The following is a 14,256-nucleotide window of genomic DNA, read 5'->3' as shown; positions in this document are numbered from 1 at the left end:
TGCCACCAATCACGCCGCTGATCTTATAAAACCTGCTGAAGCTAAAATCACGGATTCATTCAATCGAGAACAAAAGAAAAAAGCTGAAATTACAAGTCTACAACACCAAAAGGTCTTGGTTTATGGGTTGAAAAAGAAAAAGGAAAAAGAAAAAGGAAAAAGAAAAAAGTGGCAAGGAGGAACTCCGTAGGATCCACAGTAGATACTCCAAATCAATCATCACATTTGATTTCATTTTCAACAGTGGTGGGTAACCCTCAACCTCAAGCAACACAGAGATTTTTCAATGTGCTAGAAATATGAGTCATTACGCTATATGTTATTATACAAGTAGAGAAAATATGTTTTTCCTATTTTTCAAGTATCCCTCTATTTGTTTAAATTTTATTGACATATTGCATGATAAGATTTCAAACTCGTAAAAAGTAACAAGAAAGACATTATGCATTTGGAATGATTAACCTAACTCACGTCTACGTAGAGTCGGAAGTTGAAAATGATGTTGTGATGAGGTCTCCCCTTCTTCTACTTGTCTTCGGTGACTTTGTTTAATGAGGCATGATGAGTGCCTCCAAGGTCACGTATTTGGGGTTTTACCAACAGCATGCGTGCGTGGGTCATTGATATGTGCTTTTCAACGCCCACATTTTCCCCCATCCAATCCAATGTGTAATATTATATGTGTAGTGGTATAGCCACTAGCAACTAATAACAACTGGGGAGGAAATCTGACTGTATACCAACACCATTCCTTGCCTTACAAAATCCATTCCAAGGGCCTTCGGCGGGCCTAGCAGCCTACCATATCCCCTCCCAATTGAGAACAACTTCCCTAAAATCGGATTCTCTTGGAACGACATTCCAAGTTAATTATGTACGCTATGTGGAAAAAAAATGCCACAATTCATTTGAGATATTACTACAGTTACGTTTTCGTAATCTCGATAAGAGTACTAGAAAAAGATTAGGGGTTTTTTTTTTTTTTTTTTATGGGGAAATTTTTACAAAGACCAAAGTTTTCAAAGGACTCAAATTTTCAAACCATTTTACGAGAAGAGATGGAACCCATGAACCCCTTTTCCCACCACCACCACAAGTGGAAGTGGGAAACCCAACAAAAGAAGTTCATCTCCTCCATATCAAGAACAAGAAGTGGGTGAAAAAACAACAAAGCAATTTCCCATTTTTGGAGGTGGTCTACTGTTTGTGCTTATAAAAAGTGGACCCACACTATATCAAAGACCATCTTTTTAGCTCATATTTGTAGATTATAAGAAGTGACAGTTGCTAGTTGAGTTTTTTCTTTAAATCATTATAAAAAAATATATATAATTTTTAATTGTCACATCATTTTGTTTACAATGTATGGTCTACAAGATGATTTCCTAGCACCTTGCAAAGATGGAAAAAAAAAAAAGAAAAAAAAAAGGAAAATGTTAGAGAAAACAAATTCGTAGACTATATATGGTAGATCAAATAATTTCCTGATTGTGGTAAAAACTTCAATGATCAATTGTCACGTCATATGATATCTTGTGTACGAAAAATAATATAAAAATTTAGAATCACTGTCATCACCAAAAAAAAACCAACTAATAAGAAGGTAGGACCCACAAAGTGGCCAATGATGAGGGAGAGGAGTTAATTAGTCCAACAGTGTTCTTGACTCAGTAGGTTTCTCTCGCTTTCTATTCTCATCATCTTCCCTTCTATTCTCTCACATTCTACTTTTATCTTTATAAAAAATCAATATAAAATATTACCGTGGTTTAACCATAACCATTCAAGTAAAAAATAAAGAAAAATAGTTGAGATTAGAAGAGAAAGACTGAAAGAGAATCATCTCCCATTCTTGACACCAAAAGGAGAGACTTTTGCTCCCTTACAAATAAAAACTGCCTCAGATTCCCTGCCCACACAGACGTGCTAGCCTTGATGGATGTCCCTCCACTCTCTCTCTCTCCCCTCCCACTCTCTCTCTGCATTTTTTAAGTCCTCAACTATTTGAATCTCCAAGACTATAGAGAGAAAGGAAGCAAAGGAAGCAGAAGAGTTGTCGTTTTCTTTTGGATTAGTCAAATCTTGTACCGAACCAAATTAGCTGCTTTCAAACCAGCTGCCTATTCATGTCCTTCCTCCCCCTTCTTCTTCCTCACCATTTAGGTTTCATATACTCCACAAGTTTCAAACTTTGACTTCGACTCAGTCGGTTTCTGGGTTTTTGCCTTCTGGGTAGTTCCACTTTCAGCTCCGGAAGAACTTTCACTAGAAAAGCTACCAGGTTAGTGTTGCTTTGCCTTGAAAATTTTACCCAGTTGGATTCTTTTTGTTACTGTGTTCAAGAGAAAGAAGAAAGGTAAGAGCTTTCAGCATAGCTAATACAACTGCTCAAATGCACTGTAATTTTTCTTTCATTTCCAAAATTAGATTCTCCAACAGAGAAAAGGTTCATGAAATTTGACAAATTTGGATGCGTTTTAGGATTGGGATTCACTAACTATGTCTTCCGGAATTACCCATTTGAATTTTGAATTTAATTGAAAAAAAAAGACTGAAAACCCAGAATTGTTTAAGAAATTAAAGGGAGGGAGCTGAAATTTGACAGCTTTGAATGTTAGTGAGATTCAGACAAAATGAGCTTTAAAGTGTTGTGTTGATTTTCTTGTCTGAAATGGTTGCTGAGATGAGGCAAAGCACTAAGCTTTATGCTGTTGAATCTCTTATTCCCATTTTTTTTTCTCTGGCAGGATTATTCTCTAATTAAAATAGTAGATTGGGGTATTTCATTAATTAATTGTTTAAGGAGAGGCTCCTCTCTTTCTTGCAAGGGCAAAAACCTGGTGTTTTTATTTGAGTTTTATATTTTTAAAGTTCAATGGAGTTTTCATTGGTGCATAACCTAACTCTTCCCCCCCCCCCCTCCCCTCTCTCTCTCTCTCTCTCTCTCTCTCTCTAAGTTTCTTTTTCTCTTTGGAAGGATTTGATTTAGCTTAAATTTCGATATTTCGCTGGTTTTCGGGGGCTGAGTTGTGCATTTGCCACTCTTTAACCTCGATGGCAACATCTGCAATGCCGGTCCCTCGGGTAGCATCTAATTTTGATGAGGTTTCTATGCATCAGAGCTTGCTCTTCTCTGATAGTCTCAAGGTACTCCTCTTTCGCTTAAATATTACTGTTTTAGTTGGTTCTTAGTTTTGCAAGTTCAGTGAAATGAAATCTTATGAGCTTTCGTTATCTTCCCGAAAAATCAAGTCTTTGGTTTTTCGTATACCTCACTTAAAAATATCCGAATTCAGGAGACGTTAGCTTGTTATAGTGCAAAAATCCCTGCAACTGAAGTTGTGTGATTTTCGTTGTGCATTGCATTACTTTTCAGGATTTGAAGAATTTAAGAACGCAATTGTACTCAGCGGCAGAGTACTTTGAACTATCGTACACAAATGATGATCAGAAACATATGTGAGTTGTTCCGTTTCATGGTAATTGGGATTTTGTTATGCTAATTTTTTCTATCCATATTATTTTTTGCAAAATTAAACAAATATCCTCTTGTTGTGCAGAGTGGTGGAAACATTGAAAGATTATGCCATTAAAGCTCTCGTGAATACAGTGGATCATTTGGGATCTGTTACATATAAGGTTAACGATCTCTTCGATGAAAAGGTGGATGAAGTTTCTGGCACAGAATTTCGGGTATCTTGCATTGAACAGGTAAGTTAACGGTGAAATTAAAGAAATCATTTATGATCCAGGTCTAACTTTAGAAAAAAAATCTTGAACGAGCTTGTCCGATGTGTTTCTGTATAAAATGATCGGCGAAAATTGCCTTTTAGGCGCTGAGGTATAAGATAGTTAGTCTCGCATGTAAGTTCGTAGCTCATTGTTCAAAAGTTTTGCATGATAATTGTCAGTTAAGAAAACAGTTTTGCCACGTCACTGTTTACCCCCGTCTAATTCGGGATTGACTACCCTGGGTCATTGCACAACAGTGTGCGACTTATTGCACCGAATTCAATCCTATGATTTGTAGCTATGTATTCAATCACAAGAAACCAATGCTCTTTTATGTTTCTTTTAGAGGATAAGGACATGTCAAGAATACATCGATCATGAGGGTCTTTCTCAACAGTCATCGATTATAGATACTCCTAAATACCACAAGCGGTACATTTTGCCAGGCAAGTACACCACCGTTGTCTCAGTTTACTGTTTTCATACTATAAAACACTCCATTTTATGATTTTTGATCTCGTTTTTTGGAAATACGGAGATAGAAATGAATAAAAGTTCTTACAACTCAAAATCATGTTCAGTTGGTGAGACCATGCACGGAGGCAGCAGAACTAAATCCAAATACCAAGGATGCAACCTAGATGATGAAGATGATTGGCATCAATTTCGGAATGGTAAGATGCTTCATCTCCCATTTTGTTTCAGTGTGTATAATTAATCAAGAGTTTAACATATTCTGGTTTCTGTTGTAATTTGATTCGATCCTAAAGCTGTTCGCACTACAATTAGAGAAACCCCACCGTCTACAGTCAGGTAAATATTACTGCGGTATCTTGCTTGAATCAAGTTGGTGACCCAATTTCATATGTCATAAAGGATGGTCATGTTTTGTGCAGCAAAGGGCGTTCTCCGTCTCCTTCTCCACAACCTCCCCAGCGATCTGGAGTTTTTTCTTTTACTTCTACCATGCCCAAAAAGGAATTAGGTGAGTATGCATCTTGGACATTGCGATATTGACACCGTTATAGTGAATTGGATATTGATAATCTGATTTTTGATGTTTCGAATCAGACAAGCGAACAGTTTCGCCCCATCGATTTCCACTTTTACGGTCTGGATCTCTTGCAAGTAGGCCAACCACTCCAAACAAAAGTCGGTCAAGTACCCCGAATTCAAGTAGGCCGACAACTCCAAATCTTTCTAATCCAAGAAGACGGGTGGGTGTCAAACGCGGATTACTTATTCAATGTTTCTTTTGAAGTTCATTAGATTTTCAACATACTTGGTACGGTTCCCTTCTATTGTGATAGTTGTAAACTGAGAGTTCGGTGTTTATGTGTATACAGTACCCTTCAGAGCCTCGGAAGTCAGCTTCCATGCGATTACCTGCTGAAAGAGATAATGGCCGAGAGGTTGATCAATACCCCAGCAAAAGTAAACGGCTCCTCAAGGCCTTGCTTAGCCGGCGCAAGTCGAAGAAAGATGACATGTTATACACTTATTTGGATGAATACTGAGAAATTGAGGGAGGATGGACAATGGAAGCAGAAAACTACTGTTTCCGGCTTTCCCATTTTGTTTGATTACCTTTTCCTTTTACATAGCAGTGTAATGTTTTCAAGTTTTGTAAACAGTATATATCAATTATTACTTCCCATTTCAGAAGTTTGCTTGGTAAGAGAAATACTTTCGAAGCGATTGCGTTGGGATGAATACGTTGTCATCTGACTCTAAAAATGGCAGAAGCTGTCCGGAACTTCATAATCAATCATACAATGTAGGGTTTAGGAGCAATCTGGTCGTTTTGTAGGAGAATGCAATCAATCTGGCTGCTACTGTAAACTGAGGTCATCTCCAACCAACCCGGTCAAAGGGTTATAGGGTTAAAAATAGTTAAGAATGACACGAAAATCATCTCCAACTGAAGATTAAGCCAAAAGGTTTGTGGGCCTCATCAGGCCTAAACCCATTAGCGCCAGAATGTCAAGCTCGACGTTTTGCTAGTCCTCCAGCAATTCAACTAAATAAGTTGAGAACGAAGGCTTCAAAAGAAAGAAACACTTTGCATCGAGAGATTATTAAACCAGATAATAAACCACAGCCTATTACAAAGGTCAACCAATGACTAATGTAAATATACCAAAGCTCGAAAAGCTTAGATTCCTTAAAGACTAAATACTTCCAAGACTTGAATAAAAATATGTCCCACATTACACTCTTAAAATCAACAACAATTAAATCAAAGGAGCATACAATTCAAGAGAACTCATCTGAGATATTTACCTGTTGGTAAATAAAACTCCAGCACAAAAGCTGCAGTAGCAAAGCAAAAGAGCCCAGTTCCTTCAGACCTTCACCAATTTGCAAAAACCCAAGAACCTAAACCATTAGATCAATTAAATAGAATTTGATCTGTGAAACCAAACAAACCCTAATCTAGAATTCAAAAATTAAATTTCAAAAACCCTAAAATTACAAACCCTAATCTAGAATTCGTAAATTAAATTTCACAAACCCTAAATTAATTCCCATATTTATTTACTTGTGTCTGAATCTGAGAGAGAGAATCGCGTGAGAGAGTCAGAGGCTCTTGAGAGAGAAAGAATCATGAGAAAGAGTTGCGATAGAGAGAGACCGGTGGTGGCTATGGCTCTGTGTGAATGGGCCGGTGAATGGTTGGCAGGAGTTGGATTTGAGTGAGACTGAGCTGAGAGACTGAGTATGAGTGAGTGAGAACTGAGAAATAAAATAAAAGTTCGAAACTGGAGTGGAGTCCTCGACGGGGAGAAAGCTGAAAGCCTAACAAGGAATGGATGGACGACATAAATTAATTTGAAACAATCCAACCGTTCAAATTAACTCTTAACTATAATTAAAAAAATAATATATATTATTATATGTGTAAATATATATATATATATAATAATAATAATAATTAAAATTGTATATTTCAGTTGGGTATGGAAATACCAAAATATTGGGAAGACAATCTTGATTCCCATACCGAAATTTCGGTATTTTTTCGGTATGGGAATAACGAAATTTTGGAAAAATCGGTTTGGGACATTTTTGGTTTGGAATCAGTATTTTTTTTATTTGGTTTGGTTCGGGATTTTTGGGAATTTTTTCCATCCCTATAAAATAGCATTCATACGGTGTGTTGAATATATCACTGAATCTTATAGGTCATAAACAAAGTAATCAAGCTACCATTTCATGCTCCGAACAGTTCCACAAATACCAACTTGAATTGTTACAAATCATTTCATAGAAAAACTACCAAAGCAAGTAGCTAACTGGTCACAATTCTAATCCATTTCCAAATTCTTCGATTGTCTTTGTGGCGAGTGTCAATACATCTAACAAAGCGCTATATGATGCTCGAAGAAATCTCGCCTCAACAGCCTCAAAGTGCCTGTGCATAAGATTAAAATCAACCACAGGTTCGGCAGAATTTTTTTTTGTAGCACATTTACTGAATTTAGCCCACAACTTAGCTTTGAACCCACTTTTTTGTCAACAGTTTGGTCGTTAGGCGATAATATTGTTCCTCCCTCACCCCATATAGCATTTTCTTACATCAGAATCAATCCAATGATTCTTCAATAAAAGTTTGGAAAATTAATTTTATCAAACGGAAATGCTTACACTGAAAGCTTGCAGTTGGAAACTGACATCTGCCTCGTCACCTTGTCTGGTTGCAACTGCAGTAATAGATGGAATCAGATAAACAATTAAACCAAATGAAGTTATGAACTGATCAAAACATAGCTTTAACATATGAAGCATCACCTCCTTATCAACAGCTAATGTTGCATAGACGATTGAAGCACTTTCCTCGGACTCAAAATCTACCTCCAAGTCACTGCACACAGACCTCCATTTTCTTAATAACGATGCTCCTACTATGCGGGTTAAAGAATTCGCAGAGGCAGATAAATTATAAATGATGAAAGTTGAATCAATGATCTCCGCTTCCCAGAGAAACAACCCTTGTAAAACTTTTACCAGGCCACGCAACTGTATGTCCACCCGTAGTCCTTGATGCATAGTTTTCACATTCAAGTTTATAGAAAAAACTATCTAGAGTAATCTCAAAATCCATCCACAACATTTTTAAACAGGGTTCGCCTCAGTATATCTTGATCTACCTACCTCACCAAGAGGTCTAGAACTATTCCCTAACATAGATGAAAACCCCATCAGCTCCTATGAATCCACAAATTAGCTCAACCAAAATTCTGAAAATCTAACACTGAAGTGAAACGTCGAAATATAGCAGCAATTCAACTTTTCCAAGAAAGTTATGTTGTCCTTCACATTCTGAATGATGAACATCGGTTAATGTATGTAAAGAATATTTCAACGAACGAGATGAGTTTCCTTCAGTTTTAACACGAAAGAATAAGCTACAGGCTATACATACAAGATTATCACAACAACGATGGGAAGCACAGAGAGAAATTCCATGGAGTGGAAATACATAAAACTAATCATATAAGCTACGCATACATAAACCCAGAAGCAAAACTATCGAAAATAAACTAACTAGGAATTCAAAAAACAGATACTATAAACTGCAATTCGTTCAAACAGATACTCAAGAAAGCAAATTCACGAATAATATACATAAAGACAGAACCTTTTACAAATCGAAAACAAACCCATATCCAAAAATCAACTAAAGATCTTTAATTTTCGGTTCCTGACGGATTGGAAGAGGAAAATAATCAAAACCCAGAAAAAATACAGGTGAAACTGCTGACTTTAATTACAAAAGTAAAGAGATTTCAACAGAAAAACATAGAGAGAAAATAGATATTGGTATATAACAGAGGAAGGAGAGAGAGTACCAGCTAAACTCCCACTGGGTTTGGGCATCTGCCATGTCAGAAGCTGCTGCAGCCATGGTTCTCTGGAGCTGAGAAGTTGGAGACGCTGAGCAGAGCGTCTCAATGGGGTTTATCGGGTTCTAGTCTTCTAGACGAACAAAACGCTGCGTCTCAAGAAACCAAAACGACGTAGTAAAGGAAGGGGTTGTGTGGTATAAGAATATTTTTAAACTGACGGAAGTACCCTTATTTCTAGTGGTGGGAGTAAGGTACGGAAACTGGTTTTCGGGGTTTAATCCGTAAATCCGGATCCTCGCTGGATCCTCTTTGTGAGGATTCTGGAATTCGAGAATCGTATCCATTTATTATACATTATGTGGTCAGAAATTATTTTAAATATTTTTATTTAAAATTAAATACAAATGATACTTGACAAAAACTGATCGCACAATCTACGATGAATGTAAATAATTCACGGATCTCTAAAATTCTCACCAATCCGGAGAGGATCCTGTTGGTTAATACGCGTAGGCATTTGGGTATATTCCAGCGTATATCTGCCATCCTTCTCTATAAACTCCCGTTGCTTGAGAGATGGCACCTTATTCAGCATAACAATAGCATCTCTCTCTCTCTCCCCTCTCTCCTCTCTCCCTCTCTCTCTCTCTCTCTCTCTCTCTCTCTCTCTCTCAAAACCTACCTTCCTTTCATTCAATTTCGACACCTTCTTCTCATCCAATCAAACAGCACATATTTTTTCGCAGACACATGCAAAGGCCAGGTGCGTTATCTTTTCATACATAACATCATCATTTAGTTTACCGATATTCAGTCTTCAATTTGTTGTCGTCTTCAATTTTAAATTTATGCACCATAGTTGTTGATATAAAGGCATATGTGTCTTGGGTAAGATGATATGTTTGTTTGAGGTAAACCACCGCTTGATGCTGCCTGCACGTATTTTGTGTATCATACTAATATTTGTGCCTGCATGCAAATTGTATATCATACTAATATTTGTGCTGTCTTTAGTTAGTACTAGGGCTGGTTGTTCAAACTCCCGGTTTTTCCTGTATATTCATCCCTTCGTTTTCGTTCTTTGATTTTTCTTTGATTCATTTAGTCCCAAAGTCCCAAGGAGTTTTCGTTTGTTTACGGGTAAAATTAAAATTTATGAGAAAAATTGACCAATTATAAAATTTCAAGGATAATCGGTTAAAATTAAAAGTTCGGAGAAAAATCAACCAATACCTCGAAATTTTATACCAAAAATTTACTATGATAACACCAAATAAATAAAAATAGAAACACCCTATTTCTGGTTTGCTCTCATTCTGTAAAGCGTACAATCTGTAAAGACTTGTTTGTCTCCAGTATAAATGGATAAAATTATTATCTTGATATGTTGCAAGTGAATTGAGGATTGGGATCCGCCTAAATATTGGCCCTTGTGATCCTCTCTCCGTTCCTGCCTCCGGTTAAAACATATCTGTATAAAAGGCCTCATATCTTGTTAACAAATCCCGGTTTCCGGGAAGAACACTTGACGCCTCATTCACCAGTGCCGATGGAATGAAAAATCGATGAACCCCAGTTGAAAGAAATGCGGGGGGTTCTTTGACGATCAGCAGCAGCTTATGCAATGGCATGTCCGACTCTTGCCGGTTTTATGGTTCTGAGGGCTCTCCTTCCATTCTCCAATGCCAATGAAAAGAGGCCAAAGAGGAAAAGATGTAGCCTTTCGGATATGCTGGGCGTGAATGACACACTTCTCCGTTCTGCGCTGCTTTTTCTGATACGGGAAATTCTTGTAACCATCCACCCTGTAAAACACAGTGTATATTAGCACGTAATCACGGATTATATTGACATCAATACAGCAGGCATGCTGCCATTTGGTCCATGCTCTTATACAGAAAAGAGATGGAAGATTTTGTTTAGGTTAAATTTGCTTACCCGAACTTGTTTCAGGCAAATTTGTCCAATCATGTGGCTCGGTCTGTGCTTCCGTTGCCTTGATCAACTCCATAAGAGCTTTGTTTACCTGATATTCAAAACAAATTAACATGAGATTTCCTTTCCACGTCAAGCATCATTGAATTATACAACGGATGATACATATAACAGAATTACCTCCTCGGTCCTTTCATGACTCACTAGATGCCCTCCAGGAAGATCTACCATTCTAGCAACAGGATGCAGCTTCTCTGCCAGTCTCCTTGCATAATATATTTGAGCAATGACGTCGTGCCTATCAATTTAATGAATGTCAAGATGAATGCCAGAAGAATATGTAGTGAACTGTTAATCAAAATTGAAAAGTTTCACACAAACACTTGATTTTCAGAGATAATTTGTTTGAGAGTCGGAAATGTACATATGAAGCAGTGCCTTTATGCAGGCATACAAATTCCAGACCACTAACAGTCTTATCTTGACACACAACATGGAAAAAAAGGGGACATCTGAGATGCACTGTATAGTATGTATGAACGCACCTGCCGTGAATGACTGAAACGAGAAATCCTGCTGAGCGGATCAATTCAATCTCCTTTCGTGTCATTTTATGCGTCCAGCATGCATTGATTTGACCCTCGAAACCATGGTTGGACTGCATCCCGGTTGCTGATATGCCTTTGACATATTCCTGGAGATAGGTTCCAGTTCAGAACATGGATATTGTACTACAAATTGTATCTAAGCCTCAACCGAAATATCAAAATAATCAATAAGCAGTTCCTTTAGGATTTCTTACTTGGTATAACATCGCCCTTCTCGTGCTGGATCCAACATATTCTTCAAGATATCCCTGCACGTTAATACCGCGAATGTGTGAGAGTTTCGTTCTTTAAAGCATGAGTCATGTCCCTGTTGGTCCAGAGTTAACAGACGGAAACATGATAGAAGCAAGAGCACCGCAGACCTTCGAGTAGTGCGTGTCCAAGTCTACAGCCGCCCTTTGCTCGGGAGTCTTCGCCTTCAAAAACCGGACAGCAATGGATAATGTTTGTCGGTCAAGCTGCAACACATTGAACATATTAATGAGAAATCAACTTCAACTCCTGCAAGCAAACTTAAGTACTGTTTCTAGTTCATGGGTCAGAAGTCACGAACCCTTGGTAAACATTCGAAACCTCCTCCGGTCACATTAAGCAAAGCCAACGACAGAATTCTATCGGGCACCATTGCTGCTAATTTGCAAGCTATCATAGCTCCTGTTGTGGTGACAAAATTCACGTCAGACTAAAGAGCGAATCCAAATAAATTAACGAAACGAAAGAAACAAAGAAACCAAGTCCTGCTACGAAGTATATTCAGCTCACTGTTTGTAATTCGGACAGTGCGGAAAACATGAACTCACCCATCGAATGCCCGAAAACATGGGCTTCTGTCCACCCTAAGTGATCCATCAATGCAATTGCATCCTTTGCCATTGTTCTTGTTCTGCCACAAACAAAAAACAAAACATCATTAACTCAACTTCTGATCCCTATTATCACGTATTTTCGGAAAATTCACGTAACTTTTTACAAATCTTGAATAAAAAATCAAACTTTTCACTAAATTAACACTCTAACAGACGATAGATGAGCACTAACTGACCACTAAAACGCGTTTTATTGCCTGCGTTTTAGTGCTGTTTAGTGCCCGCATCGTAAAAAGGTTCTATTTTTTGTTAGAGTAGTACATATACTTCTTTATAAGGGCGAACAAGCTTCTCGCATTGCGAGGGTCGGAGAAACGTATATATCCTACAGTACATAATTATATAATTGAATACTATTTTTTTCCGAGCAAGAAAAATTTGACTTTTTCAAATGAGTAATGAAAACTCACGTGTATTCGGATTTTTTAGTGGGGATGGAGCTCCGACCCATGCCCCGGTTGTCGAAGGCACAGACCTTGATGTCACCGCCGCTAAATCCAGCCTCATTGCCGCAGCAGTCGGCGGCTGACGTCCTCTCGTCGTCATTGGGTGCAACGGACCCCGTCAGTCCCTGAATCTGTGGGCCCCACGAGTCGTGAGTCCCCGCCAAACCTGTCCATCCATTCCAAAATCCATCAACAACACAGAAAATTCCGAGCAAACCAAAACCCAGTTCGTATAAATCATTGAAACAGAAAGAAAAAAAATCCGATCAGAAAAAAATAAAAAGAAGAAAAAACTGAATCTTCGAGATAGGCGACCTATGATGAGGAGGACCTTGGTCGGTCCGCGGCCGTACGTCTGGTAGAAGATTTTGATTCCGTCGTTGAGGTTCGCGTCCGCCGAGGCGGCATTCTGCGGCGACGCAACCTCGCAAAACGGCATGGTATTCGGGATGAACGAGTGATATCAAATTCTAGAGAGAGAGAGAGAGGGAGGGAGGCAATCTGCGTTTTGTACAGATTTCGGAGAGAAACTGAGGACTTTAACCTGGTTGGATATGGCCGCGTCCTTATAGGAATATGAGAAGTTGTTGGCGAATAGGCCGCTGTACCGGATATGGTCAAAGTCAACAAACTCACCCAGTCTGAAGACAGTAGGAAGCATCTGCATGTAATGTAAAAGTTGACGGCTTTTTTAGATAAAATTGTTTTTGAGATTGCCATACCTTCTTTCGGTCCTCTTTTATTTTTGATTGTTAATAAGTTTTTGATCTTTTGAGTGCTTATTTTTATGATCTTAGTAGCTATTATATGTGTTTAATTGTTTAAGTTCCAAAGAGTGTCAAATTCATGTTCGTTTGATCCCAAAATCGATAGAGTTAGTCCTTGATTTTGTCCATTATCAATAATTTTGATATTTCGAGAAAAAATTCTATTATATAAGGATTAAATGAAAAAATACCCTTAATTTTTGTCAAATTGTTTTGGCCCATTGTTTATCAATAGAGTGTATTTTTGTCATTTTGGTCCTTAGTTAACAGAGATTTTTACGAAATTACTTAAATGATTGACAGTGAACAAACTCAACGACCGCTTTTATTCATTCAAATCTCAATAACTAAAGTGATGAGTTACACCAGTCTCAAAGACAATTTTAGCTAAAATAGCAAAATTTAATTAACTTAAGATTAATTACACGTATGCCCTCTAAAACTCAAATTGAGTCTTATTTAACTCTCCAATACTTGAACGGGAAGGAGTAGGTGAGAAGCAATTTGAGTCTTGGAAGTTAGGCGACACATTTTGAGTTTCAAGGACTTAAAATATAATTAATCCCATTAATTAATCTCGTCATTTAATTGATTAGAATAGCTAATTACATAATTAAATTGTTGCTTTATTTGTCAAATACAATTAATCGTTTAAGAACAATTAGTGGGTTCATTGCCACTGTCTTTTGACTAATTCTTTTTCACGGGGTCGTTTCATCCGCAGATCTTGTTAATTTGCCAAATTGTCAAATTAAACTCTCCTTTTGGTCCAATACACATATTCTAGAAGTCTAACTTTCCTCTAATTTTGGTTAGATTATGCTTTCGTCTCAACGTAAATTGGCTTAACATTGTATACTCTTCTTTGCACTCACGTTCGAATCTCACTGCTTGTTTGGGCCCAAAATATTATTGTTGGGCCGAGTAGCAGGATGTGCTCGGCCCAAGGTAATGACAAATACTATGGGCCGAATAATAAATCCCGGGCCAGTTGGCAGGGTCGGCCAAATCCTATCCTAAGTAGTCCGGATGAATAGAAAAGGTCGAGGAAG

At 37.8% G+C, this 14,256-nt stretch overlaps 3 protein-coding genes across 4 annotated transcripts; 1 reads left to right on the top strand and 2 right to left on the bottom strand.

The window, feature by feature from the left end:
* The first annotated feature begins 1,869 nt into the window (after nucleotides 1-1,869).
* LOC137720398 (protein ABIL2) lies at nucleotides 1,870-5,397 on the top strand. Of its 2 annotated transcripts, none has more exons than XM_068459466.2 (10): nucleotides 1,870-2,281; nucleotides 2,978-3,147; nucleotides 3,377-3,459; nucleotides 3,561-3,711; nucleotides 4,079-4,178; nucleotides 4,314-4,406; nucleotides 4,503-4,545; nucleotides 4,629-4,717; nucleotides 4,804-4,949; nucleotides 5,079-5,397. In XM_068459466.2, the coding sequence occupies exons 2-10, from the start codon at nucleotides 3,055-3,057 to the stop codon at nucleotides 5,247-5,249; spliced, it is 969 nt and encodes a 322-aa protein (XP_068315567.2). In that variant the 5' UTR covers nucleotides 1,870-2,281; nucleotides 2,978-3,054; the 3' UTR covers nucleotides 5,250-5,397. The 2 variants fall into 2 exon arrangements, with proteins under 2 accessions (XP_068315567.2, XP_088547050.1); XM_088690924.1 differs by having other exon boundaries at nucleotides 1,920-2,281; nucleotides 2,958-3,147.
* A 1,524-nt stretch (nucleotides 5,398-6,921) lies between these two features.
* LOC137720738 (uncharacterized) lies at nucleotides 6,922-8,745 on the bottom strand. Its single transcript, XM_068459854.2, has 4 exons — nucleotides 8,586-8,745; nucleotides 7,525-7,597; nucleotides 7,381-7,436; nucleotides 6,922-7,147 (listed from the first exon to the last, which is right to left on the bottom strand). The coding sequence occupies exons 1-4, from the start codon at nucleotides 8,639-8,641 to the stop codon at nucleotides 7,033-7,035; spliced, it is 300 nt and encodes a 99-aa protein (XP_068315955.1). The 5' UTR covers nucleotides 8,642-8,745; the 3' UTR covers nucleotides 6,922-7,032.
* A 1,051-nt stretch (nucleotides 8,746-9,796) lies between these two features.
* Nucleotides 9,797-12,996, bottom strand: LOC137720737 (uncharacterized). The gene is made up of 10 exons (XM_068459853.2): nucleotides 12,753-12,996; nucleotides 12,402-12,603; nucleotides 11,926-12,008; nucleotides 11,679-11,779; nucleotides 11,488-11,583; nucleotides 11,320-11,373; nucleotides 11,063-11,211; nucleotides 10,698-10,815; nucleotides 10,521-10,608; nucleotides 9,797-10,387 (listed from the first exon to the last, which is right to left on the bottom strand). Exons 1-10 carry the CDS (start codon nucleotides 12,874-12,876, stop codon nucleotides 10,200-10,202), a joined length of 1,203 nt encoding a protein of 400 aa, XP_068315954.2. The 5' UTR covers nucleotides 12,877-12,996; the 3' UTR covers nucleotides 9,797-10,199.
* Between the last annotated feature and the right edge of the window lie 1,260 nt (nucleotides 12,997-14,256).

The sequence above is a fragment of the Pyrus communis genome, chromosome 1 (genome assembly GCF_041283825.1).
Source record: "Pyrus communis isolate YQ-2024b chromosome 1, ASM4128382v1, whole genome shotgun sequence".
Lineage (NCBI taxonomy): Eukaryota > Viridiplantae > Streptophyta > Magnoliopsida > Rosales > Rosaceae > Pyrus > Pyrus communis.
This window is presented reverse-complemented; position numbering and strand designations above follow the sequence as displayed.

Bases quoted from the DNA above. Each gene is read 5' to 3' on its own strand.
- LOC137720398 (XM_068459466.2), top strand. From the start codon at position 3,055: ATGGCAACATCTGCAATGCCGGTCCCTCGGGTAGCATCTAATTTTGAT. The intron at 3,460-3,560 runs GTGAGTTGTTCC...CTTGTTGTGCAG, and splicing joins AATGATGATCAGAAACATAT to AGTGGTGGAAACATTGAAAG. The intron at 4,179-4,313 runs GCAAGTACACCA...AATCATGTTCAG, and splicing joins CAAGCGGTACATTTTGCCAG to TTGGTGAGACCATGCACGGA.
- LOC137720738 (XM_068459854.2), bottom strand. From the start codon at position 8,641: ATGGCTGCAGCAGCTTCTGACATGGCAGATGCCCAAACCCAGTGGGAG. The intron at 7,598-8,585 runs GTACTCTCTCTC...GTCTGTGTGCAG, and splicing joins ACCCAGTGGGAGTTTAGCTG to TGACTTGGAGGTAGATTTTG. The intron at 7,148-7,380 runs GTAAGCATTTCC...TCTTATGCACAG, and splicing joins TCCAACTGCAAGCTTTCAGT to GCACTTTGAGGCTGTTGAGG.
- LOC137720737 (XM_068459853.2), bottom strand. From the start codon at position 12,876: ATGCCGTTTTGCGAGGTTGCGTCGCCGCAGAATGCCGCCTCGGCGGAC. The intron at 11,780-11,925 runs GTGAGTTCATGT...TCACCACAACAG, and splicing joins TGTTTTCGGGCATTCGATGG to GAGCTATGATAGCTTGCAAA. The intron at 11,212-11,319 runs GTAAGAAATCCT...ACCTATCTCCAG, and splicing joins GAAGGGCGATGTTATACCAA to GAATATGTCAAAGGCATATC.